The 24829-nt window shown below is 57.2% G+C and overlaps 1 protein-coding gene and 1 long non-coding RNA gene across 9 annotated transcripts; one reads left to right on the top strand and one right to left on the bottom strand.

The window, feature by feature from the left end:
• Positions 1 to 1360: 1360 nt before the first annotated feature.
• On the bottom strand, positions 1361 to 20777 carry GGA1 (golgi associated, gamma adaptin ear containing, ARF binding protein 1). 8 transcript variants are annotated; one of them, XM_070453295.1, is made up of 17 exons: positions 20434 to 20777; positions 16473 to 16585; positions 15112 to 15187; positions 14110 to 14208; positions 12986 to 13109; positions 12464 to 12564; positions 11540 to 11620; positions 10321 to 10461; positions 10160 to 10241; positions 8966 to 9073; positions 8170 to 8322; positions 5280 to 5338; positions 4651 to 4817; positions 4007 to 4200; positions 2788 to 2957; positions 2438 to 2548; positions 1361 to 2347 (listed from the first exon to the last, which is right to left on the bottom strand). In XM_070453295.1, exons 1-17 carry the CDS (start codon positions 20605 to 20607, stop codon positions 2237 to 2239), a joined length of 2064 nt encoding a protein of 687 aa, XP_070309396.1. In that variant the 5' UTR covers positions 20608 to 20777; the 3' UTR covers positions 1361 to 2236. The 8 variants fall into 8 exon arrangements, with proteins under 8 accessions (XP_070309396.1, XP_070309397.1, XP_020752170.1 ...); XM_070453296.1 differs by having other exon boundaries at positions 8170 to 8271; XM_020896511.2 differs by having other exon boundaries at positions 16473 to 16557; positions 20434 to 20541.
• An 85-nt stretch (positions 20778 to 20862) lies between these two features.
• LOC110138998 (uncharacterized) lies at positions 20863 to 22094 on the top strand. Its single transcript, XR_002314354.2, has 2 exons — positions 20863 to 21213; positions 21577 to 22094. It is a non-coding gene; the product is annotated as an uncharacterized lncRNA (long non-coding RNA).
• The last annotated feature ends 2735 nt before the right edge of the window (positions 22095 to 24829 follow it).

Here is a 24829-nt window from a genome sequence, read left to right as displayed (position 1 = left end):
TAAAGGCCAGAGAAGGAAGCACCTTCTTCAAAGTCACACAGAGAGCCAGAGGTCCCAGGCTCCCAGCTGGCAGTCACACTGGCGCCCAGGCCCACAACCACCCTTCCATGGCTTGTGGAACACATGCTTCTGAAGGGAGTTTCTGGGACCCTAGGGGCATGCTACAGGGAGCAGGGTTTTGTCTCATGTAAAATAACATTCTTCTTAAAAGAACATTCCAAGGAGAGATTATCTTTCTGAGGCATCGTTTAAATGTTAGGCAGACTCCTGCCCAGAGTAGGGAGGCGAACAGAAAGGAGGCCAGGAGCCTGAGGTCACGGTGTCTGCAGGCCCAGACGTGGGATGGTGGTCACACCAGGCGGACCTGACAGGAGGATCCCGACTGTGAGGAGCTGGAGATGCCGGCTCAGAGGCCTTGCTCCCTCGCCCTTCCGGTGGAGAAGCCCTTGGCCTGTGCGTCGGGTGTCGGCTGGCCCGGAGGAGGGCCCTCATTTGCTGAATGGAGAGGAGCACACAGGCTGGGCTGGCCTCCAGCCCTCCCCAAGTGTGCACATGACGGTGTTAGGCGCCCAAATTCAGCCTTGGGAAGCACTGGGTTAGACAAAAGTGAAAACTCTTCAGAGCAGAATTCCCCCCATCTTCTAGGAAAGAGAAGTGGCGGGCAGGCTTCCCCAGATGTCTGTGAGCTGAGCGCAGAGGGAACGGAGAGCCGGCTCCCCGCCACAGGGCAGGCCCCCGGCCACGCCTTTCAACGGCTCTGCTGCACGTTGGTTGGCTCCCTCAGCTGCCAGTCTCCAAGCCACGCCTCAGGCCAGGGCCCCAGCTTCCCAGCGAAGAGAAACACCCCGAAAACCCAGGGGGAGTGTGCTGTCCCTGGGAATGGCACGAGGTCCCTGGGCCTCTGCAGAAAGAGGTTGGTGGGCCTCTGCAGAAAGAGGTTGGTGGTGCCTGCGCCTCCGGAGCAGTCTCTGGCCAGGAAAAGCTGAGGCAGGAGCCTCGGGTGATGCTGCGCTGCAGTTGTTTTCGGGCTGAGCGCAGCAAGAGGAAGTAGTGTGTGGCCAGGGGCCTCCCCTTCAGTGTCTGCGGCAGCTGGGGCTCCTGGCAGGCCCAAGCAGCCACTCACTTCCAGCTGGGATGGCTCTGGGCCCCCCACAGCCCCCCGGGTCCTCTCTGGTGACTCAGCAGTGGCCACAGGCCCCTGAGCAGGGCCTCTTCCGGTGCCGGGATCAGGAGCAGCGAGGAGCGGAACTGTGGCCTGATCTCCCAGGAGAGGCAGAGGAGTCTGCGGGGCAGCCCCCAGGGACCTCGCACGCCTGGATCCTTCCTGACTCCCTCTCAGAAGGGCCACAAGAGCAGCTGGTCCAGGAAAAAGGACGTTTTATTTCCATAAATACTCCTGCTCTCACTCACACACCGACCCCACTTCTGCCCATGAATAGATGGGTGAACAAAGCCCAATGAATGAAAGAGACACGCAAGAACTCCAGTGTAGGACCTCCCTTGGCCAGGAGCCCAGGAGCCCCCAGCTGGGGCCACCCCCTGGGGCATTACCTTTGGGCCAGAAGTCACATGACCCCCGGTCTCCCCACCCAGAGGCCTGACAGCAAAGGAGCCAGGCAGGTAGAGTGAGATCCCCAGGAGGACTGGGGGACAGGTGGGGGGCTCCCTGCACTGTGCCCCCTGAGACGGTGACCACAGGGCCACTCAGAGAGAAAAGCTAAGAGAATCAAACCACAAACCCAAGAGTGCAAAGGGCTGGGGGTGCAGGCGTCACCCCCACAGTCACCCGGTTCCTATGGAGGAGGCCTGAGCTGGTCCCGGCTCCAGCACGGCCCCGAGTTATGGCTGGGCCTTCCCATAAGGCATAAGAGACAGGCAGGGAGGAACCCTCCCCAGGCTAGGGTCTGGGCTAGGCCTGAGGCCCTGGCCCTTGCCCAACAGCCATGCTTCTCCCCCACAACCCCAAGTCCTTCCAGGGCTGTGCGGTTCCTCCCTGCTCCAGGCTCCCACCTGTGATGACAGTCCCCACCAGTGCAAACCCAGGCCCAGCCTCCTGCTGGGTTTGGCTCCGTAGGGGAGGGGGCAAGGATGACGGGGGCTGCAGGGGTGAGGGAGAAGCACCAGGCCCAGGGGAATATGGCCGTGGGAACACAGGGTGTCCCAGGCCACCATGGCCTCCACCTAGGCTTGGCAGCAGCCAGTCCTGTAGCCCCTCCTCTCCCCAGCCCTCTCGGTTCTAGAGGCTCCCCCAGGTCTCTGGTGGGGGGAACTGGTCCACGTCACCCATCTCATTGTAGGTCTGGTCGCCCATGGTGAAGAGGAGCTTGTAGCGGAGGCGAACCTTCTCCTGAAGCAGAGATGGCGAAGGCAGAGGGTCAGAGCGGGAGAAGAGGCTGCCCCCACCCCACGGCCACGCCGTCAAAGCTGGGCCCCTCACCTTCTGGGGGTTGGCAAGGAGCAGGACCTGCGTGATGGCTGAGGGGTGGACGATGGGGTTAAACGCTGGCAGCTCCGTGCCTGAGGGTGGCTGAAGTTTCACCTTCATGACCTGTGGAGGGTCAGAGGACAGATGGGGACAGCTAGCCCTGGCTTCTTGTCCCCAGTCCCTCAAGAACAAGGCCAGCCTCCTGTCAGCTCCACCCTGAGGGCCCTAGGGCCCTGCCCTTGGGTTCCCTCCTACCCCGACTCCCTGAGAGAGACAGAGACCCTACCCCCTGCTCTGGAGAGCTGGCTCCCCATCTAGCCCCAAATCACCCTGCTTTGAGGAGGGAGGCACACCCATGTCACCTTGGGGACAGCTGACTGGAAAACGATGTTGCGGATGGGCTGGGGGGCGGTGCTCAGCATGGAAACCACCACCACCAGCACGTCGGAGCGCCCAGGCAGTGGGTCTCGCGCGAAGTGGAAGAGGACCCGGAAGCCATGCTGGTCATACACGGTCACCGGCAAGATGCTGCCTGGCAGGGGAGACGGGGAGAGGTTGAAGGGGGCAGGGGGCGGGGGCGGGGTGCCAAGCCTGAGCCCAAGCACATCCGATCAGCCCTTCACACCCAGCTGACCCCAGGGCTCGCTGCTCTGCTGGGAATGAATGAGAAGACCCAGACCCAGTGTGCTGCCTTGACCCTGGGCAGCAGTGTAGTCAGGGGTATAGCCTGGGGCCAAGGTGGGCAGGTGGACTTCTAGCATGATGGTGGAGGCAGGACGCCCACCCTGGAATTGAGTCCTAGTCAGGCTCACGCAGTGCCGCGTGGCTGCTCCTGGCATGCTGGAGTAGAAGGGCTGTGCATGAGCTGTGGGCACGCTCTCGCTGTGTGACCCAGGTACAGTCACTCTGTTTCTCTGAGTTCAGGGTCCTCCAGGCTGCTAAGACAGTGTAAGACCACTAACCAGCTCCCAAGGACTGCCCTTGTCATCGTGAGCTTACAAGATGGTGAGCACTGAGAAGACTGGCCAGTCTCCCTCTGTCTGGTCATAGTCTAGTACGGTAAGTGGCCCCTCTTTTGCTCCTGGGCAGAAGCACAGGCTCAGACCTGGGTCTTTATCCCTGTGGTCTTGGAGAGACCCCCCTCCAGACCTCCCTGTGTCCTGGCCCTGCCCTTCCCGGGGAGCGATGCAGGGGCCACCCGTAAGAAGTCCCCTGGAGTCACCCTGGAGTTTATTTATTCTTTTGGCCATGCTGCATGGCTGGTGGGATCTTTGATCAAACCTGGGCCCTTGGCAGTCAAAGTGCCAAGCCCTAACCACTGGACTGCCAAGGAATTCTCCATCCTGGAGTTTCAAATGCAGTTCTGTGATACTCCGGGACCGGTGAGGAAGCTAAGTCCTAGGAAGGGGAAGGGTCTCACCCAGAGCCCCCACCAAGTTGGGCAGGGTTAGGAGGGGAGCCCATCTTCCCACCTGCTGCCTCCGATCTAGCTCCTGACAGCACAAGGTGGGGGGAGGAGGGGGCGCAGGCAGGGAGCTGCCCCAGCTGGGCCGGCCCCTGCCGCCCCGCTGCCCTACTCACTGGGTTTGATGGACTCCAGAGGCACAGTGATGTTGGCCAGGGAGAGCTCGGTGGGCGTGGGCTGCTGCGGAGGCCCGGGGGGCTCAGGGGACACGGAGTGGAGCAGGCCGGCGGCACTGGAGCTGGGCAAGTTGCAGCTGCTTTTATTCTGCAGGTCCCGAAGTGTGAGCCGGGGGGCTGGCTGCTGCTTCTCCCTTATTGGGGGGATGGTGCATTGAGTGGTAAGTCTTCAATGGCCAGGTGATGAGGGGCACAGGAATGGCTGGGGTCCTTGTGGTCCCTGATGGCTGGCTTAGACACCCCGTCTCTCTGGCTGTGGTCTCACGTTGGAGCAGGCAGCTCGTGCTCCTCCCACCCACTTGGGGGTTCAGGGCCCTCCTTCCTGGCAGCCCTCTGGGTCTTTCTCAGGGGCTGGCAGGCCTGGGGGAGGGCATGTGAGTGGGGCACGGACCTGTCTCTCATACGGTCCATGCCCTGGTGGATGGGCCCTGTGCCTGCCCTAGTCACTGCCGTGTCCCTCGAGCCCCGGGCAGCACTTGGCACGCGGTGGTGCTATGGCCATGCCGTTCGCTGAGCAAACCAGCACCAGGGCCCTTTCTGCTGGGCCCGGGGCAGGGGAGGGTCTGGGCAGGGTGGGCCCTCACCACCGCACTTGCTGCGACTCCGGGGGCAGCGACTGCTGCAGGAGGGTCTTCCCCAGGAGGTCAAGGTCATCCAGACCACTGCTCGCGGGCGGGGATGTCTGCGCTGGGGGCCCACTGTCCACACTGGGGGCTGGAGTCGGGGCTGAGGCTTCCATGCCATCAGACGACTGTCGAGTGTACAAAGGATGCAGGGGGGTGAGGCTGCGCTGAAAAGGTGTTGGGTCACCCGGTGCCGCCCTGAGGCCCCCTCCACTCCTGGCAGGTGACATCTGGGGAAGCGGTAGAGGTGCAGACGATGTTCCTGCGGGCCTGCGCCCCTCACTCCAGGGCCACTGGTGGCCAAGTCTGATCTGGGGTTCTACTCGAGAAACCATCCCATTTCAAGGACCTCAGAGTCACAAGAAAGGAACAGGGAGCCCCCAGCTCAACCCAAGGAAACCAAAGGCTGAGACCTCAGCGGAAAGCATTGGAAGTAAGGAGAGGCCGGCCCACCTCCCTCCATTCTGGGATGGGTGCCCCCCAGCCCCAACACCCCTGCCCTGGGCCCTCCTGACCACCCCTCCCATCCCAGCCCCCTCAGGCTGCCCGTCCCAGCTGCTCTGCCCCGCCTCGGGAAGGGCCGCTCCTACCTGGAAGCTGTTCCACCCAGCACCATCCAAGCCAGAGAGGGGTGTGGGGTCGCCGAGGCCTACAAGGAAGCGAGACAGAGGGAAAGGAGCTGGATTTGTGAGCAGAGGCAAGAGAGCAGGGGGCGGGGGCTCTGTCAGGTCAGGGTTTCCTGGCTTCCACCCTCCCCCTGCGCCCCCCTCTTCCAAGAGGTTCAGCTCAAAGGGGACAAACCCCCTCCCTGTCTCAGAGGGAACCAGCAGAGAGAAGTAGAAACCGAAGATCCCAAGGGCCCATTCACTGGTCCAAACATGCTTCCTCTCCTGCCGCTCAGAGGCCAACTCAACCACTGAGGTCAGGGTTGAGGTCGCCTTCGTTCGACAGAGGGCAGGTGGGAGCTGGCGAGGGGGGTGGGGGACACTATGTGAGGTCCGTAGACTCACAGATCCAGGTGGCAGGAGTCAGCATCCCGTGCCCGCCCAATGACTGACTCGAGGGATATCCTCTGAGCATCAGAGGGGCGCTGGGCCCAGGCCTGACCTAGACTCTGAGCAACCCTGGGCTGGGCCGCAGGGGCCCTGAGCACACCATGTGGATGATGGCCGGGGCAGACATAAAAGGCCTTGTCTGCCCTGGCATGTGCCAAAAGGTTGGCTGATGGGGGCAAAGAGGGCAGTGGCCCCTCTGGAAGGGGCTGCTCATTGCCTGCTGGTCAGTAGAGGGGGGTGGGTCACCAGCCAGTCTGACCTCTGTCTTGTTTGTAGCAAAGCCTGAATAAGACAGTGAGGGACAGGGAGGCTGGGCGTGTTGCAGTCCATGGGCGGTCACAGAGTCAGACACAACTTTCTGACGGAACAACAAGCTGACATGCTACCTGATGGGCAGAGGTGAGGGAGGCTACAACTGCTGGGCCTCCTCATCTGGACATGCCTGAGACCAAGGCCAACAATGGAGACTATCAGCTCCCACACCCCTGGGGCAGGCACTGCAGACACGGGCCTCAATCCTCAGGCAACCTTAAAAGGAGGGTGTGGGCTTCTCACGCCTCCCTTAGGGATGAGGAAGCAGGTGCTCAGAGGGGTTAAGCAACCTGCCCACGGTCACACCACTGGAAAGCCCAGTGTCTGGACGTGAGCAGAGAAAGGCCCGAAGACTGGCGTTCAAACACAGCTCTGCCACTCAGCTGTGACCCCGGGCTGGTGACAACCTTCCTGCGCCTCGCCTGTAGGGCGAGACAACAGCAGCATCTGCCTCAGAGGACTGCTGCTGCTAATGAATCGGACAATTCAGACGCAGAGGCGCCCGGACGCCCTCTCTGGCAGATGGGAAGCCTGGGCGGCCTGCCCCACCCCCACCCCGTACCCTTCCTGCCTCAGAGAACCGTTCAGGACGAGCCCCTTTGTGGTCCCAGGCTTCCTCCACTGCCCCGAGCTGGGGAGCTGGGCGGCTGCTGCCCTGCCACTTCGGGTTCTGGTTCCCACATTTTCTTCACTTTGAGCAGCAAGCAGAGGAAGCTGGAGGCTCAGGGCTCTGCTGAAGCACCATGGGGACAGGAAGTGCAGAGCACGCAGAGCCTCTCACGGGGAGGTGGCTTCACTGCAGCCGCGGGCTGGGGGTGGGGTGGGGGCTGGGCTCACACCCCCGCCGCCAGGTCAGGTAGCTGCCGCCCAGCACTGGCTGGGCTCTCTCCGAGCCTCCCCCAGCTCCGAAGGCAAAGGGGGTGGGTGGAGGGATTCCGATGCAGGCCTCAGGATGCCCTGCGGTCAGAGCCTCCCAGGGAAGGGGTGATGGCTGACTAGCCTGCAGAGGGGACCTCAACCTGGTCCGCGGTCTCCCTCGTCTCCTCTCCGCACTCCAAGCCCTCACTTCCCTGTCCTGGCTGATGGCTGAGTCAGAGCAGCAGAGAGGTTCCCAGGGAGGCTTCAGAATCGGAGGGTCTCGCCCAAAGCTCGTGGCCCTTTGGGCAAGTAGCTCAGCTTTTCGGAGCCTGGCTCTGGCATCTGTAAACCAGGGGCACTGGCCTCACTATGTCCTGGGCTGAAGGGAGCAGGGCTAAGACAGCAGCGTGGTGGTCCCTCTGGGACCCCAGCCCTCCATCGCTTCTTGGAGTCCATCAGGTGTGGGTTTTACCTCAGAACCAACTCGGGAGAACTCAGTCTGACTCAGCTTCCAAGTCACTTTCCTAACATATCCTCTGAGACGCCTGTAACAGGGTAAGGCTTCCTGTGACAAAGCCCGACCACCTACCTCTATTTTGTCACAGCTTCAGGGCCACGGTGAGGAGGTGGCACTAGGTTCTCTTGCTTCGATGCTCTCAGATGGGGCGGCTGCCCCTGAAAGTTGGGAACTCGAAAACTGTGCGCCCGGCTGGGTACCCCTGCTCTGCCCCAGGGGTGAGCCCGTTTCCCCGCCAAGCTCAGGAGCCCCGACCCTGCCTGAGGTGACTGCAGGCCTGGTCTGGGACCAGCACGGGTCACAGAGCTCAGCTTCCCTGGATCTTCTGGTGCTCAGAGCCTAGAGCTCCCCTTCTCTTCCTCTCAAGGGCGAGGAGATTGCTGATTTTTGCCTGGGTAGCTTCCAATTCTAGGCTCTAACCTGCTATAGGGAAGTCCCTTTGTTTTCTCTTAGGCCGCCAGATCCTAGGTGTGGCTGGCTTATCAGAGGTGGGGCCAGCCTTACCCCTGACAGTAGGACCTGGCATGATCTCCTTCCTTTCTCTGAGCCTCAGCCTCCTCAGCTGTGAAATGGGCCTGATGCCCAACCCCCACTCTCCACAGGACTCGCAGGAGGAAGAAGAGGAGGAACACGCTGACCTGACCACGTTCTGAAAGCTCCCTTATACTCCAGGGGCATCATCCCCCACCTGTAGCTGAGCCTGCCCTGCTCCAGGCCCAGCCCCAGCCCCTTCCTCACCCAGAGACATGAGCTCATCATCAAGCAGGGAAACTGAGGTGCTGGGCTGCTCCGGGCTGGCCTGGTCACCAGGGCGGGTGGGCACGGCTGGGTAGGTGGTGCCTGTCGGAGGAAGATCCAGGCCTGAGAGGTCCAAAAGGGCCGAGGTGCTCCCTGGGGTGGGAAAAGAGAGTCAGGCCAGCCCTGGGCGGAGGACACACAGAGTCCGGGGGTCGGGGAGCAGCCAGCTCCTCCTCCTGGCCACACTGCCCTTGCCTGGGACCTGTTCTCCAGGCCCCTTCTTTGGCACATGGTGTCCCTTCTGCACAGAACATACTTCCTGCTTCCCTAGTACTTGGCGGATTGCCTCTCGTCCTTTAAGGCCCCTCTTAGACTCTGTTGTTTCCGGGTAGTGCCCCCCTCCCACCTCTCCCAACAGGGCCCATTCTAGCCTCTCCTGGCTGTTGCTCTACCCAGAGTGGAGCTGAGCTGTAATGTTTATGTATCAAGCCCTCCCTGTGCACTTTAATCAAACTAAGCCTCAGGATGTCATCCAGGTCCGTACAACAGGCATCAGATTTGTCAAATGAAAGGGAGGCCCTCTTTCTCCAGCCTGTCCTTGCTAGACCCTCAGCCCCCTCCCCTCCGCCCTGCATCCAGACTTCCTCCCCAGCAGCTGCAGGCTTGGCACAGACTCCACCCCCAGCTCTCCCAGTGGGGGCCTCCCCCATCTTAAGGGGCCACTGAGCTCTGGGACCAGTGCCGCACCCCAGACTCTGGCCGGTGGGCCATCCCAGCTCTCCTGCCACCTCCTCACCAGGGATGGAGGCGGTGGTGGCATCGCCGTTGACCTCCTCGCCCCGCACCAGCTGCTTGTACAAGTTGATGACCTGGGTAAGGTTGTCGTTGGCTTGCAGGATCTCCGCTGGAACAGGCAGGAGGGGAGGGGCTGGGCTGAAGGACTGTGGGGGCCTCCGGGGGGACAGGAGCGCCCACATCCATCCCAAACCTCGTGGGAGGGGGCGGGGCTTGGGGGCAGCCCATCCTGACTCCTCTGCCTCAGGCACTTCGTGACCCGCCCTCACCCAGTCTCCTCGCTGCCCCCTCCCAGCCCCTCAACACAGACGCGGGCCCTGGCCTCCAGGCCCCCACACTGGCCCTGCTGTCTGGAGACCCCTGTATCTCCACACAACTTCACCCTTTCCTGCTTTCCAGTCTTTACCCACGTCACCTCAAGGAGGCCCTCCCTCACCCTGGCCCCACACCCCCAGTTCCTCCCCTGCTTTTCTCCATGCTCCCTACCACCGCCCAACAAACTGCCAGGCTCACACCCTCAGTTTCCTGTCTCCTCGCATCAGGATAAAAGCTCCTGGGGGATTTGGCTCTGTTTATTTTGATCACTGCCATAGCCCCGGGGTCGAGAACAGTGTCTGGCACAAACCAGGTCCTCCAGGGGCCAGGGCTGAGAGGGAGCTGAGGGGGCGAGCCTCCTGGGTGCACCGGCTACTTGGCACACGGGAGGCGCTCAAGGAACTCCATGACTGGAGGCTGAGATGCTACCTAGACCGCTGCCGGGGAGGCCGTGGCTCGTGTGCTGCCACAGCACAAGGGGGAGACCCTTAGGTGTGGCCACGGGGCCCAGCTCTGCAGGCGCTCAGGCCTCAGGGACTTGCTCTTGGTTTTGAGCTCACCCTTACCAGGAGGCAGCGTCTGGAGGGAGAGCCTCCGGTCCTCCCTGGCTCTGCCACCACTCTGCTCTCTGATCTGGACAGGCCACTTCCCTCCCTGAACCCCAGCTGTGAAAAAGGAACAATTCTCTCTCCTGTGCAGCTTACAGGCAGTAAATGAGATGTCTGCAAAGGAGGGGGCGGGGGGGGGGGGGCTTGGTGCATAGTCTCTCAGGGTCAGCCCCTCAGCTTAGCTTCCTTCTTCCTCAAAGTGGAGAAACCCAAGATCACTGCTGGAGAAGGGGGGGGCCCCCTAGTGGTAGCTCCTTCTAACAGCAGCTCACCTAAGGCCTCATCATTGTCCTCCGTGTCACTGGCCAGTCGGAATAGGGTGGGCCGCATGCGCTCACAGCGCTGGTACAGTTCCTGGGGGCAGCAGGGCAAGCAGGTCAGGGCCGGTGGGGGCACTGGGGTGGGTGGGGAGGGCGGGTAGGGGCGGGCGCACCTTCATGAGGTCTTCGCTGCTTCGGGCTGCTGCACCGCCTTGGCTGTGGTTCATCACCATCTCCGTCAGCAGCTTCACGTTGTTGTTCACCTCCTCGATGGCACTCGCCCGCTTCGAGATCTTCTCCATTCGCTTCTGGTCCTGGGGAGGCGTTGGCAAACAGCCCCAGAGAGCCCAGGTCAGGCCCGGACCTGAGCCAGGATGCTGCCCCCCACCACCCTGGAGGGCGCCCACTGGGTGTGGGATCAGCCCCTGCGAAGAGCCCCTTGGGCCCCAGATAGGGTACTCTGGTCCAAAAAGCCCTTGGCCAGCCCTGTGTTCACTCTTCCTCTCCTCTCACCAACACCCTGGACACACAAGCTCATCAGAATCTCCAGGGGTGGCCCAGGAATCTGTGAGTCCAACACATTTGCCAGCTGATGCTGGAGGCCCGGGACCTAGGTCTACACCTGTGGTTCTACACAACCCTCCCACTCCTTGTCTGACCCTTGATAGGAGGTACCTGTACTTGAGAGGGAAAGGGAACCTGCGTGGTCACCAACAGAGAATCTAGTGCCAGAACCCCGTGAGGTGTCTGTCAGTGTGCAGCAAGTGGCAGGGAGCTCACAGCCTTGAAAGGCTGCTACACAAGTGACCCTGCTATCCCACACCCTCTCTGCTCACTCCGCAAGCTTCTCCCTTGTGGAATGAAAGGCGGGCTTGTACTGTGCTGTCTGATACAGTCGCCCTCCTTGAAAAGGGCTGCCCTTTCTCTGGGTTGTCAGAGCACACAGCTTACCCTAAGATAGCCCAGAACATCTGCCTCTGTGTGTCTGGACTGCATTCTTTTGATGACTTACCCTTATCAATAAAAAAGATTTCAGTATGTGCCCCCAACACAGGTATACATCCTTATGAAATACACGTATATTCTTCCTTCTCTGTATCCATACTCTGTCTTAAGTACAATAAGGGCTAACTTCCTTCTCACTTTTATAGAAGAGGTACTCAGTCTCACAGAAGCCAGCGCAGGTCGGCTCGGCTGCTGGGAAACGCTTTCTTCTGCGCTTACTGACCCTGGCTCTGCCCACAGAGTCCCCTGACTCGGTCCCTCTTTCTCTGCTGTCACAGCCCTTTAGTTGGGTCACTGCGGAGTTCCACACATACACACAACCCCCCTCGGTGGCCCAGCTCAACATCCCCTCCCGCCACCTCCTTGAGCTCTGGGCTCAACTATCACCTCCTGCACCATCTCCTTGATGAGTTTGTTGGCTGCTCGGAGGTCCTCAGGGTGGGAGCTCTTCAGCAGGCGGGCCAGCATCTGTGAAGACAGAGGGACACGCTGTGATGGCATTCTCTGGGCCTGGCATCCTGTGCTGGCTCCTTTTCCTGGAGGTGGGACATGAATAAGTCACTAAGCTCTCCACGGGGTGGCAAGGATCTACTGACAGTGGGGACTTCCCTAGCAGTCCAGGGGTTAAGACTCCACTCTTCCACTGCATGGAGTGTGGGTTCGATCCCTGGTCAGGGAACTAAGATGCCACATGCCGAGAGGCCGATGAAATAAAATAAATGAATCCTTTTTTTTTTAAAAAAAGAATCTACTGACATCTTGATCTTATGCGGTGGCTGTGGGACAAGTGACATACTGCACATAAGTGCTTTCCAAAGTGCCCGGCAGAAATAAATTCTCCACAAATGGTGTGAAAAATTACATTAATATTGCAAGAGAATTCTTCTGGAAGGAGGTACAGGACACTCAACAGCAGTTACCCTCCGGGACTCAACTGGGTAGAGAGGAGCTTTTTTATCTTACCTCTGGGCTGTTTTAAGTTTTTGCCCATGAGCACATGCTTCTTTAACAAAAAGCTAACAAAATTACCACTGAGAGAGTCACAGACATAAAGACAGGCATCCTGCTGATCAACCTATGAAATGCCCTCAGACCAACCCCAGGGCCACCAGGCTCAGGCCTACGTGTACTAAGTGCAGGCACCATGCGGGCAGCATCAACATGTGTAAAGGCTTACCATCTGGTGCCCACACCCACCACGCAGCCGTGCTCAGTGTGAGCCTCTGATCCAGGGACAGCGCCGCCAGGGACTGGAATCCGCTGACCCTCAAGGGGCCTGGGGTCCTCCTCCGGCCCTCCCTGAAGCCTCACCTTGGATTTCTCCTCATCTTCAAAGATCACATTCTTCGGCCGTGGTGGAGGAACAGGAAAGGCGGCATCATCTGGCAGCTTGGGGTCGGCCTTCACGATCCCTGCAGCGGAGGGCGGTGGGGAGACTGTCTCAGGGGCTGGGGTGGGGTGGGGTATGGGGGGCAGGCAAGGGTAGGAGGGAAAATGCAGGGCAGGCTTTCTTCAGCATGCTGGTGCTGGCTTTCAGGAGTCAAGGCCTGCTCCTGAACTACCACGCCAAATAGCAGCCGGCAGAGGGCGTAGCTAGGAGCCTCTATTTTGAGACCATTCTATGGGGGGCCACTCTCTGAGGGGAAGACTGACTCAAACCCATCTTCTCTCCAGCCCATCTTGCCTCAGGCAGAGCCATAAAGAGGCCCCATTGACTCTGTGGTCTTGAGCAGTTAAAGGGCACAACCCATGATCTTGCTGCCAGGGCCCTGAAGCTGCTGGAGCCCCAGGGCAGAGCAGAGGGGGCGGTCACCCCCAACTCTGGTGCCTCACCCTGCTTCTTCAGCATCTGGTAGGCCTCTGCAATCTTCACCTCCTCCGGGAGGCCGACCGTCCAGCTGTAGAGAAGCTCCAGGATCTTGTTCTTCACCTTCTCTGATGTCCGAGAGCCCAGGTACTTCAGGGACCAAGGGGAGAGGAGGCTTTGCACTGGCTGGCCTTACTCACTGCAGCCCCAACCCCAGCCCAAACCTGGCTGCCTTCCCAGGACTCCCTCAGAAACCTCAGCCTACAGGACCCTCATGTCCCACCTGACCAGCCTGGCAGAGTTCCAGGCCCTGCCGCTCCCAAGCTGAGCCGGCCCTGGGTGTCCCAGTCCCCCACCTGTTCAGTAAGGTAACAGTAGTGGGACCATGCTGGGAATGCAGAGCTGAAAGGCCCAGAGCCCAGCACCCACTCACAGTCGGCTCATGGAAGCCTTAACCTGGTGACCTCAGGAAGGAGGAGCCACCAGGCTCCTGGCTGACCAGGGAAGGAGCAGGCGTGGGGATGTTTGGCCCCAGGCCCCATTCAGTCTCCCAGCAGCACGCTCGGCTGAGGGAACTAGCTCTTACACTGGTCAACTCCTGAGAAGAGCTGCTGGGTCATTCAGCTGCTCGGGTCAAGTGACAGGGCCTGATAGAGGACGGGCGAAAGGGGTGGGCTCTCACCTACCCAAGGGGCACCAAACCTGTTCCTGCCCTAGGGGAGGACTCTGGGGCCTCAGGTCCGAGGCCTGAAGGAGGCCACTCTTGTGAGTGGGGATAGGGAGACCCTCCACTAGACACCTAGGCGGGGCGCCAGGGCACCCCTCCCTGGTGCCCAGACCTGCCGTGGCCAGGTCTGCAGGGAGAGAGCTCAGACCTGAGCAGCCACATTGGGGAAGCTGCTCTTTCATTGCTGTCATCCCTCCCTAAGTGCCGAGCTGCTCCCGAGTCAGCCAGCCATCGGGCAGCCTGCAGCATTCTTCCTAGAAGCCCAGCTGTCCTGGATCCAGCTGTGTGAAGGGGACCTTGAGAAAGGGTCTGTGCTTGTGCTGGGTCAGGAGGAGGACAGTCACCCTCCTCTCTCCATCTGGGATCCTCGCTGCTCAACCCCCCATGACAGCAGAGGTCTGAGCATATGACAGAGGCACCCACCTTGGGAGACACGACCTTGATGAGCTCATTGAGGAAGCGGAACTTGCCCACCTCGTCATGGAACCTCTTGCCGCAGCTCTTCATGCATGTTTCCAGCACCTGGGGAGGGAAGGTGTGAGGTACGGGGGCCCCTGGGTGGGTCAGAGGAGGCAGCCTCCCTCCCACACCTCAGCCGGGGACCAGAAGTCCAGAGGCCAGCAGTGAGAAGGGAGAAAATGACTTGAGGAAAAAAAGGATTCTGAGGTTCAGAGACCCCTGAGATTGATCACCACCCCCGGAAGACAGGGCCGGGCCACTCTGAGAGCCTGGCGACACCCAACTCACATCACCAACCGAGTCCCTCTGTGGCTTGGCCACATCTGAGTACCACTTGTAAATTACTTTCTTACTATTTTCCTTTGATGGTTTTTTGAAACATAAATAGGCACCATCAACCTCAGCCTTATCCTAAGCCATATGTATGTGAAATCAGAGGACTAATATGTGAGAAGACAAAAAAAAACCCCACCCAAACCCTAACATGTTAAAACAAACACATAACTACTAAAATGCTGCCTGGTGTTGTCCTGTATCTGGAGGCCATCGACAGGCTGGCCTTGTCGGGCTCCACAATGCATCCAGGAGCTCTATAAACATGGAGATTCCTGGATGCACACACTACAGGTGTTCTGGTCAGCAGGTCTGGAGTGGGGCCTGGATTCAGCCCCCAGAAGATCTGAGGGACAGCTGGAGCTGGGAATCCCTGGACCAGATGACCGAGGGCTTCCTCCCTGCAAGAGGCCTAACTGTGCAGGGTCTGGGGTGGGAGGCCAGCCCACTGGCTCACTGGTTGCCATGGGGCCTTCAAAGGCTGGCACACACCCTTATTGTAGGCCATCTTGGCACAATTCCCTTGGGCTCTAAAAAGGAGCCTGATGGGACCCTAAAAACCTCAGTCTTCCCCCCGACCCCTGGTGCCATCCACACGGTCATGCAACAGACGGCACCATTTCTCCTTCTCACCGTCAGGGCCTGGACTGCCTCCCACTCCTGTGGGGACTGGATCTTGTGGGCCAACAGCCGAGTGGCAAGTGGAGGCCTGGGGGAGAGGAAGAGCAAAGAGCCAGACTAGTCACAGAGCCCCAGGCACCCTGAGAGTGCTGCCACTCTCCCCCCCGGACCTGTAGTCTGCAGATGCTCCTGCAGGGCACGTGCAAAGGCCCAGCTCCCTCTTTGGACTGACCGGGGCCACAGACTCTGGCACAACAGGGCAGGGCCAGGCAGGGAGCGCAGGCCAGCCACCTTTGAAAAGGCACGAGCTCAGCTCCTTGGCTGGCTTTACTGAGAACTATGACCTGCTGTATCCTTGGTTTGCTGTAGAGACAAGTACCGAGACATGCCCACGGTCTACAGGGGCCCAGCCTGGGAGCAGAAATGACAATATGCCCAGAACATTCTGCTGGGAGAATGATGACATCACCTACCAGATCGTAACAGAGACATGCCCACAGTCTACAGAGGCCCAGCCTGGGAGCAGAATATGACAATGTGCCCAGAACATTCTGCTGGGAGAATGGTGATATCACCTAGCAGATCCTGTCACCAGTGACAGCAAGAGCTAACACGTACTGAGTGCTTAATATGCAAGGCGACTCACCTCCATTTTCCTGCCTAAGCTCCTAAGAGCCCCCTGAGACAGGCACCACTATCACCCCCACTTTACAGTGACAGAGATGGAGGGCTGGAGGTATCCAGCACTCGCCCAGGCAACCCCCTAACTGAAGGGACGGGATTCGGGCCCGAGCAGCTGGTCTGGGGAGCACGAACATCACACTGTCCCCATGGCATCCTGAGGTGGGGTGCATCCTTGTGGGGGTGCAGCGGAGGTGAAGCACACTGGGCTGCACTCCCCGAACTTCAGCACTACCTGGGAGCCCGCTAACAACGTCCCCCTCAAGCTCCCTGCCGAGTGGTCTAGTCCAAGCCTGGATGCACCACCAACGGACAGTTTTGACAAGCACACCGTGTGGGTCTCATGCAGGCAGTTCAGGTTCTGCCTTGAGCAGAGGGTACCCCAGCTGGGGAGCATGCAGTTCTCCCCAAACAAGCCCGGGCACGGGTCAGGCAGCCCTGAGCCTCATCAGGTCTGTGAGATCTTAGGGCAACTGCTGAGTCCCCCGAGCCTCAGTTTCTTCACCTGTAAAATGGGTCCAGCAAGGCCCACCTCAGAGGGTGGCACAGAGTGCCTGCTGCCATCATTAATCTGGGAACTCATTAAGAATGCAAACTGGGTCTCAACCCACCCTTGTCCCTGCCCAGGGCCAGGTATGGAGTGTGCATGGCAGGTGCTGAGCATGTGAGCAAAGGACAGGGAAGTCACCTACCCCTCAAAGTCCTCGTTGAGCTGCTCACAGAAGCCGTTGATGCTGGCCCAGTTCAGCTCCTTGTTCAGGGGGTTTGTGGCTCTGTCTGGAGGAGACGAGAGGGCTAGTGCGACCTGGCGAAAGGATACCCCTGCCTCTTTTAGTTCCTGCCCTGGTGTATGACTGAGCACACGGAAAGGCCTCTCCTTGATTCCCTGCCCTAACGGCCCCAAGATCCCAGCGCTGACGTCCGTCAGGTCAGAGCACGGAGGACCTGCTGGCCCCCGGCTTCCCCTCACAGCTTCTCCCCAAAAGGCCCCACATCTAGAGAGTGCTCAGGGGCTGTTCCCTTACTGTCACTTCTACTGTAAGCGTCTCCGCCTGTCTAACCACGGACCTCCTCTGATTCTGCTCCTAAAATGTCCCTGTAATTCTCATGGAGTTCACTCTCAGAGAAGATCTCAGAGGTAAGGGGAAAAAAGCCATAGTTCCAAACACAGCTTCGCAGCTGCGAAGTGGGCCAAAGGCAGCTAGGTTCTCAATACAAGATGACAGAGGGAGGCAAAAGGGTCACGGGAATTGGGAACCGGGGGAGGGGACTCAGGGAAGGCTGCCCGGAAGGGGTAACACAAGAGGGAGTACCAGGCTGTGGATGACATGACTCGAGGGCTGCATGTGAGAAGAGCCGTGGATAACAGCGCAGGGGAGGGCGTGAGGGGCGTGATAAGGAGCACAGCTCAGGTATGCCTCCTCCTTATCTAAGGTCACACCTGCCCGGGGCCAGCACTGCCAGGACAGCTTGCTCCTGTGTCCCCCCAGACCTGCCCCTCATCGTGGGCCCAAGTCTGCTACTGCATTGCATCCCAGCTGTTTACGTACACGTCGGTCTCCCCCCAGTAAATGAGTGAATGGACGGCGGGCTCGGCGGCAGGCTGGCAAGGGGAGGTTCTGGGGGCATTCAAATCAAGAATGGCTAGTGGCGAGGAAAGGGCCAACAGGAAGGGGTGGTAAACAAGGCCAGACAGAACCGCCTGACCCCCCCAGTGTCGGTCAAACAACAATTAAAGATAAACAACAGATTCTACTGTAGAGAACAGGAAACCATATTCAATATCCTGGGATAAACCATAATGAAAAGGAACGTAAAAAAGAATGTACATGTATGTAGAACTGAGTCACTGTGCCGTCCAGCAGAAATGAACACAACACTGTAAACCAACTATACTTCAATAAAATGAAAAAAAAACAACCAAAAAAACACAAAAAAAACTATTAAGTAGGTCACAGAACGTTCCCGAACGTCCATTTCCCCATTTGCAAAGTTACGGTGAAATCAGGAATGATTTGGGATGACAACATACTCTACCCAGGGAGAGCGGTGGGGACAGCCAGAGCTGGCTCTCCGTCACCTCCCAGCCTGTCCCATCGGTTCCGCCCCAGCCTGAGGACTGAGCGGGGGCCGTGGAGGGAACAGCCCAGGAGGTGGGACGCAGAAGGACCTGTGGCCAGGGGCAGGTTGGGGACTCGGCATGTGGTGCCTGCCTATTTGGGGTCCTGTGCTGTGGTGGGAGGCCTGGCGCCCTAGGGTCTCAGAGCCTGGCAACCAATCATTCAATTCATATTTATTCAATAAATATTTTGAGTGTGGGCCTGCGACAGTGAGCAAAACCCCCATCCTCCTGGAACTCAATAGCTCAGCATAGGAAACACTGACTGCTCGCTCAGACAAGCAACCAAACACGGTGCTGTACACTGCTGCAGAGTGCTGTTAAGAAAAACAGAGCATTTTCTAAAAAAAAAAAAAAAAAAAAGGAAAAGAAACTCAGAGCAAAGAGACGGTATAGACAGTGTGAGTGTTTGTGGGGGTTACTGCTGTCTGCGAGGGCCCTCAGAGGTACAGCTGAGCGGAGACCTGAACGGAGCATTTTCCCTGTGCACACGTCTGTGTTCTGGGAGCCCTGCAGAGCCCTCCAGTCCCTGGGAGAAACGAAGCCCCTGCTGACCACTCAGGAATACCAGAAATAGCTGCCCTCCCCCCCATCAACTCTGCCTCCTAGTCCTACAACATGGACAGAGCCTGGGGAACATCAGTCTGCAGTTAGAAAGATAGCATGGGGCTGGATATTGCCCACTTAGTGACACCCAGCTGGGGGAACCTAAAACAGGAAGTCCCTAAAAGTGTCAAGAGACACGTGAGTCTGAGTGAGGACATAGTAACTGGTTCCAGAGTTGCTCCTAAGTCGGAAGCCAGGGAGGATGAAGCAGGGCATCACGGGACATCTTCTCTGCATCTGGTTCAGAGCAAGGGCCTCTGGGTTCAAGAGATCTGACCAACCTCTCTGGGCCTGGCCCTCAACTCCTAGCCCTCTTAGCTTGTCCTGGGGGGACCACTTCCCCCAGCAGGCCTCAGGGCAGAACACCCAGGGAAGGAGGTGTTTCACAACAGGGCGTGACTCCACTTTGCCACTCTACAGTGGTGACAATGTCATATTTTACCCAACAAAACCTACTCTTCACCCCCAATCACTGCAAGGGAAGAGCTTACAATTTTGCTAGGGTACTAACAGGAAGAAAAAAACATCCTCAGCTCCAGTTTATCAGAGTCCAGCCTCCGGTCTGCTGCTCAGATCAAACTCCCTGGCCTCTCAGAAAACGTCCACTGTTGCTAAACCTGACACCATTCTGTACCACCCATGGCTCAAGGCCTGCGTCCAGTCAGATCTGTCAGTCAGGGCCCTGCCCGTCCCCCACTCCCAAGTGATTGTGGAGACCTGGACACTTGTGGCATTCCAGAACAGTCTCGATGGCCGCTGAGTGCTTCCTTTCCATGCCCTCCCCCTCCACTGGCCAGACTGACTGTGAAACATCCCTGGAGATGGTCTGGTTCTGAGATTCAACGCTGCAGAAGACTGGCTTAAAAGGGGTTGCCCATAATCCCAAATCACCCTGTGCGGCTCCCTGGTGTGCCTGGGACCAAGGGGCTAAGCTGAGGGTGGACCCAGAGGCCCTGGAAGCCCAGAGGCTTCCCTGAGGCCCTGGTGCAGATGTGAGCAGAAAGAGCTGTCACTAGTCCAGGGAGAAGCAAGCCGCGCTCTCAGGAGCAGAGTCCAGAGTGGGTTATGAGAGGCGAGGATCTTCTGTAGTGTGGGATAGGGAGGTCAGGTGGGCCATGCGAGGGGGTCAGCACTCGGAAGCCTAAGGAGTGGGAAGCTGGGTCTGAGGAGACACAGGAAGGGGTGAACGGGCCTTTGGAGGAAACTCGGTGAGAGGTAGGAAAGGAGCCTGTGGTGGGGGTGCAGAAATCCGAGGGACCGAACTGAGGGTAGTGATAGAGAACTTGACATTACTTCTGGAGTCTGAGGCGGGACCCTCCCAAGCCTGTGGAGTTTAGGGGGTTCTATGTGGCCAGAACTTGGGGGGATTCCATGGGTTAGTGGGTCCTACCTTCCTGGGTGGGGAAACAACCGAATCTGAGTTGCAAGCTCAAGGAGCAGACAGGAGGGAGTCCCATCAGGCACCGCCAGAAAGTGGAGGATTCGGGGCTTTAAGGGGAACAGGGTCCCTCCCTCCGGTGTGTGGTGCAGCCCTCGGCGACGCTCGCCTGCTCCCTCCCGGGGTCCAGGGAATGACTTGGGTGTTCGCTTCGCGGATAAGTCTGGGCCCGAGGAGGTTGTAGGCTGCGCTCTGCATCCCGGGAGTTCTGGGCGCCGAGCTGGGGGCAGCTCACTCCGCCCCGGGGGTCGCGGCCCAGGAATCGGAAAGATGGGTGGCACTCGCTCCCACTGCGGGTCCATGCAGCTGGTGGGGGTCTCCCTTCTTCACCCCAGGGTCTGAGGTATGGGTTTTGGGACACCGCCCCTTACCGGGCCGGGGGCGGAGCGTGAGGAGGGGGCGCCCTGTACCCCGCCCCCGTCGGGAAGGGGACCGCCTAATGCCCCCGGTTCCGGTTCCGGTCCGGCCCGCGCCCCTCCCGGACACTCACTGATTCGCGCCTCCAGAGTCTCCGGCTCCATCGCGGGCTCCATCGGCCACGGGCCCCCAGCCTCGGCACCGCCCCCCGCCCCCCGCCGCTCTCGCGGGACCTCCTCGGCACCGCCCTCCGCTGATTAAAGGGGCAACGTTCGTCCCGACGCGCTGGGGCGGCGCGCAGGAGCATTCGGCACCATAGAGATGAAGACGGACTTGCCTAGAGCGTCACCTGTTCGCCCAACCCCTCCCCCAAGCAGCGTCAAAGTCGCGAGAGCGACTGGCCTCCTGCCTTGTTCAGAGCGCTCGGGAACGAGAGAAAGCCGAGGGACTCGGGGCTGAGGGTTGCACCATGGAAACCCTGCGGGACGCTCTAAATCGCTGTGCGTCAGGGAGAAGCCTATGACCGCTTCCGGAAGAACGTTCCGGGGCCATGTTTCTGAGGGGCTCTGAGGTCACTTCCGGATCCCTGAGCGGATATTCCGCTTAGCTGCACAAGTGGGGTGGGGCGTCCTTAAAAGGGCAATGGCGTCTTGGCCGCTGTGAAAATGACGTTTGAGCGCTTACAGTGTTCCAAGCACTGTTTTTAAGTGCTGTTTAATGATTTGCTATTTCTCACGACATGAACCAGATAGTTTGTCTGAGATCACACAAGTGGCAGAGCCTGAACCCTGTACTATCTCCTGCATTCATTCTGCAATCAGTTCATGCAGTCTCTATTCTCCTTGCTCTGGGACAGGCGCTGAAACGGAAAGACAAGGCCAGATATTACACAACGTGATGGGGGAAGCCCAGGGTAATGGCAACACAGGAAGGACCCCCTTACCCCAAACTAGTGCGGGGATTGGGGGGGGCGGGGTGTCTTGTCAGGAGGTTTCACAGAGAAGTAGCTAAAAGACAGATTTCTCCCAGTAAACCTGATGTATAAAGGTATTCCAGGTGGGGGGACCCAAACGTTTCAGGACTCACAGGACAGAAAGAGGATGAAGAGGTTAAATAATTCAAAATATTTTAATACGGCTCCAGAGGATGTTGGCCTGGATATAGGCTGGGGCAAGATCACGCAGGTCCTGCGTTTAGCTTTTTTTCTTGTAAACTATGCTGGGGGTGTCGTCAAAGAGTTTCAACGAGTGGTGATGACAAAGTCTTTTTGTTTTAGAGAGGTCCAGGCGCCAACAGTGAGCGAAAGACAGTGACGGGTGCTGGACTGAAATCAAGGAGGGCGGAATGAACAGACTTCCTAGGCTCGGTGCCTTTTCTGCCGTTTCTCCATCACAGACCCTCTTCATCTGCTTTTTCCCACCCGCGGCCAGAGGGAGCCCGGTTTCCACGGTCACCCGGATCCGTCGCCCCCTGGCGGCCATTCGGGGAACTGACCCATGGTGTCCTCTCAAGCCTCCCCGTCTCCCGGAGGGTTAAAGAGGAGACCGAAACGGAATCTGACGATTCCGGTTCTACTTGGCAGTCGCCCTGGCAAGCGACCTCGATTCACCTTGCAGAACCACGGTGACCTCATCAGGGAGTTGCGAGGCATGTGCTGGGTCAGTTTTTCCCCTAAACTCAACCATTCAGCAGACTGGGATGTTTTTTAAGATTCTCCCCCACAGGCCATTAAAATTGTACAGGAAAATGATACGTATGTTTATTACATTCCTCAATAAAAGCTGTAACATAAAATGTGCTTAGAGCTCTTTTCCTTTGTTTCTTTTATTACTGAAATGAATTATTACAGAAATAAAATGCAACTGCACTTAGCACATTGATTTAAGGGTATATACACGCTGTCAAGACTCACTTTTTAAAGATAGCATAGATCTGACCAAGGTTCAGATTCTGACTTGATTGCTCTCTAAACTGCGTAACCTAGGACAAGTCACATAGACCCCCTAGATGTCAGGCTTCTCATCTGAAACTTGGTGTGAGAATTCAATGGATGGGTGTCTGCAAAATGAATCCCCAGTACATACTCTCCACTCACTTTCTCTGCTGAACTTTTCTCCTTAGCACTTATTTCCACTGTCTATTTCTTTTTTTCCTGTTGTGTTTTCTGTCTTTGGAATGTAAGCTCTGTGAGGATGAGGAATCTCAGCTATGTGGTTCACCCATGTATCCTCAAGGCTTGAAAGAATAGCTGACACATAGGTGTTCAATCAACACACATTGAATAGGTGAACGAGTTGAAACTATTATTCATAAGCTTTATGGATGGAAGGATGAAGGAATGTGCTCTGCATTGCCCAGGGAGTGAGTGTGTGTGTGTGTGTGTGTGTGTGTGTGTGTGTGTGTGTGTGTGTGAGGGGAGCCAGATCCTACTTTTAATGAAGGGTCTAGGCTTGCCTCACTAAGTCCTGGAGAGCAAGGATTGGCAAGGGAGACAGGAAGTGACTGTGAAGGTAAGGCCTGGGCCCAGACTGGGGGTCAGCATAGAAGCTGTGGAAGGTGAGGATGGCGAGGATGGTGAAAGGAAGGAGGACCAACACAGGACAGAGGACATGCAGGAATTGGGCCTTTGGCAGCTGTTCTCATCTTCACCCTTTGCAAATGTGTTCCTCTAAGTGACTTGGGGAACCCCTAGGAGGGGATGGGCAAGAAAACCTGAGTTGTCCATGAAGCAGCTATAATCAACTAACCCAACTGTGGTTTTCTCTGAGGTGACTACCTGTGTCAAAATCCCCTGAGGAGCTAATGTAGAATTCAGGCTCCTGGGCAGTTTAAGTAGGACTCTGGGTGTATGGCCCAGGAATTTTCAGTCCAAGGTTAGCCTTATCGTATGCTCAGTTCACCCCCCTGTTCCCTGAATCCCGTTTGCCTGCTCTGGTTCCTCAAGGACCTTAGATCCAAGGTGTGCCCATCTAGAGTAACACAGACCCAGCCCGATGGTCTGACTTTGCAGTGTGGACAATCAGCTGCAACTTAGTGAGACTCTGGTCCCCTACGGCCCCCTGCCCCGGATCTTGGTAACATCAGCCTCTCCCAGCGGAGCTCAGATATACCAGGTAGGGTCACACTTGCTGTGTGACTGAGTTGTGTGCCAACAAGATTGGAGAATAAGGGACTGGGAACTGAGAGGTCTGAGCAACCCCATCCCGGCTCCCATTCCTCTAAGCCATATCCTTTACTAGCGGGTAGGAAGAACTGGTTTTTACAGGAGGGTGTGAAATGGGTGTTTACAGGAGGGTGTGGAATGGGTGAATTTAACTCAGATGACCATTATATTTACTACTGTGGGCAAGAATCCCTTAGAAGAAATGGAGTAGCCATCATAGTCAACAAAAGAGTCTGAAATGCAGTACTTGGATGCAATCTCAAAAACAACAGAATGATCTCTGTTCATTTCCAAGGCAAACCATTCAATATCACAGTAATCCAAGTCTATGCCCCAACCAGTCTATGCTGAAGAAGCTGAAGTTGAACGGTTCTATGAAGACCTACAAGACCTTCTAGAACTAGAACTAGAACGAATGAAAAGATGTCCTTTTCATTATAGGGGACTGGAATGCAAAAGTAGGAAGTCAAGAAATACCTGGAATAATAGGCAAATTTGGCCTTGGAGTACAGAATGAAGCACGGCAAAGGCTAATAGAGTTTTGCCAAGAGAACGCACTGGTCAGAGTAAACACCATCTTCCAACAACACAAGAGAAGACTTCACACATGGACAACACCAGATGGTCAACACCGAAATCAGATTGATTATATTCTCTGCAGCCAAAGATGAAGAAGTTCTGTACAGTCAGCAAAATCAAGACTGGGAGCTGACTGTGGTACAGACCATGAACTCCTTATGGCCAAATTCAGACTTAAATTGAAAAAAAGTAGGGAAAACCACTAGACCATTCAGGTGTGATCTAAATCAAATCCCTTACAATTATACAGTGGAAATGACAAATAGATTCAAGGGATTAGATCTGATAGACAGAGTGCCTGAAGAGCTATGGATGGAGGTTTGAGACATTGTACAGGAGGCAAGGATCAAGATCATACCCAAGGAAAAGAAATGCAAAAAAGCAAAATGGTTGTCTGAGGAGGGCTTACAAATAGCTGTGAATAGAAGAGAAGTGAAAGGCAAAGAAAAAAGGAAAGATATTCCCATTTGAATGCAGAGTTCCAAAGAATAGCAAGGAGAGATAAGAAAGCTTTCCTCAGTGATCAATGCAAAGAAATAGAGGGAAACAACAGAATGGGAAAGTCTAGAGATTTCTTCAAGAAAATTAGAGATACTAAGGGAACATTTCATGCAAAGATAGGCTAAATAAAGGACAGAAATGGTATAGACCTAACAGAAGCAAGAGATATTAAGAATAGGTGGCAAGAACGCACAGAAGAACTATACAAAAAAGATCTTCATGACCCAGATAATCACAATGGTGTGATCATCAGCCTAGAGCCAGACATCCTGGAATGTGAGGTCAA

The sequence above is a fragment of the Odocoileus virginianus genome, chromosome 23, assembly GCF_023699985.2.
Source record: "Odocoileus virginianus isolate 20LAN1187 ecotype Illinois chromosome 23, Ovbor_1.2, whole genome shotgun sequence".
NCBI lineage: Eukaryota > Metazoa > Chordata > Mammalia > Artiodactyla > Cervidae > Odocoileus > Odocoileus virginianus.
Note: the sequence above shows the minus strand (reverse complement) of the source record. Positions and strands in the feature narration are given on the sequence as shown.

What these genes read in the sequence shown, in the direction of transcription:
- GGA1 (XM_070453295.1), bottom strand. Translation starts at nt 20,607, where the DNA reads ATGCTCCTGCGCGCCGCCCCAGCGCGTCGGGACGAACGTTGCCCCTTT. An exon ending in AGGCAGTCCAGGCCCTGACG is followed by an intron (nt 14,209 to 15,111) that starts GTGAGAAGGAGA and finishes TTCCCTCCCCAG; the next exon opens with GTGCTGGAAACATGCATGAA. An exon ending in TCAAGGAGATGGTGCAGGAG is followed by an intron (nt 10,462 to 11,539) that starts GTGATAGTTGAG and finishes ACGCCTCCCCAG; the next exon opens with GACCAGAAGCGAATGGAGAA.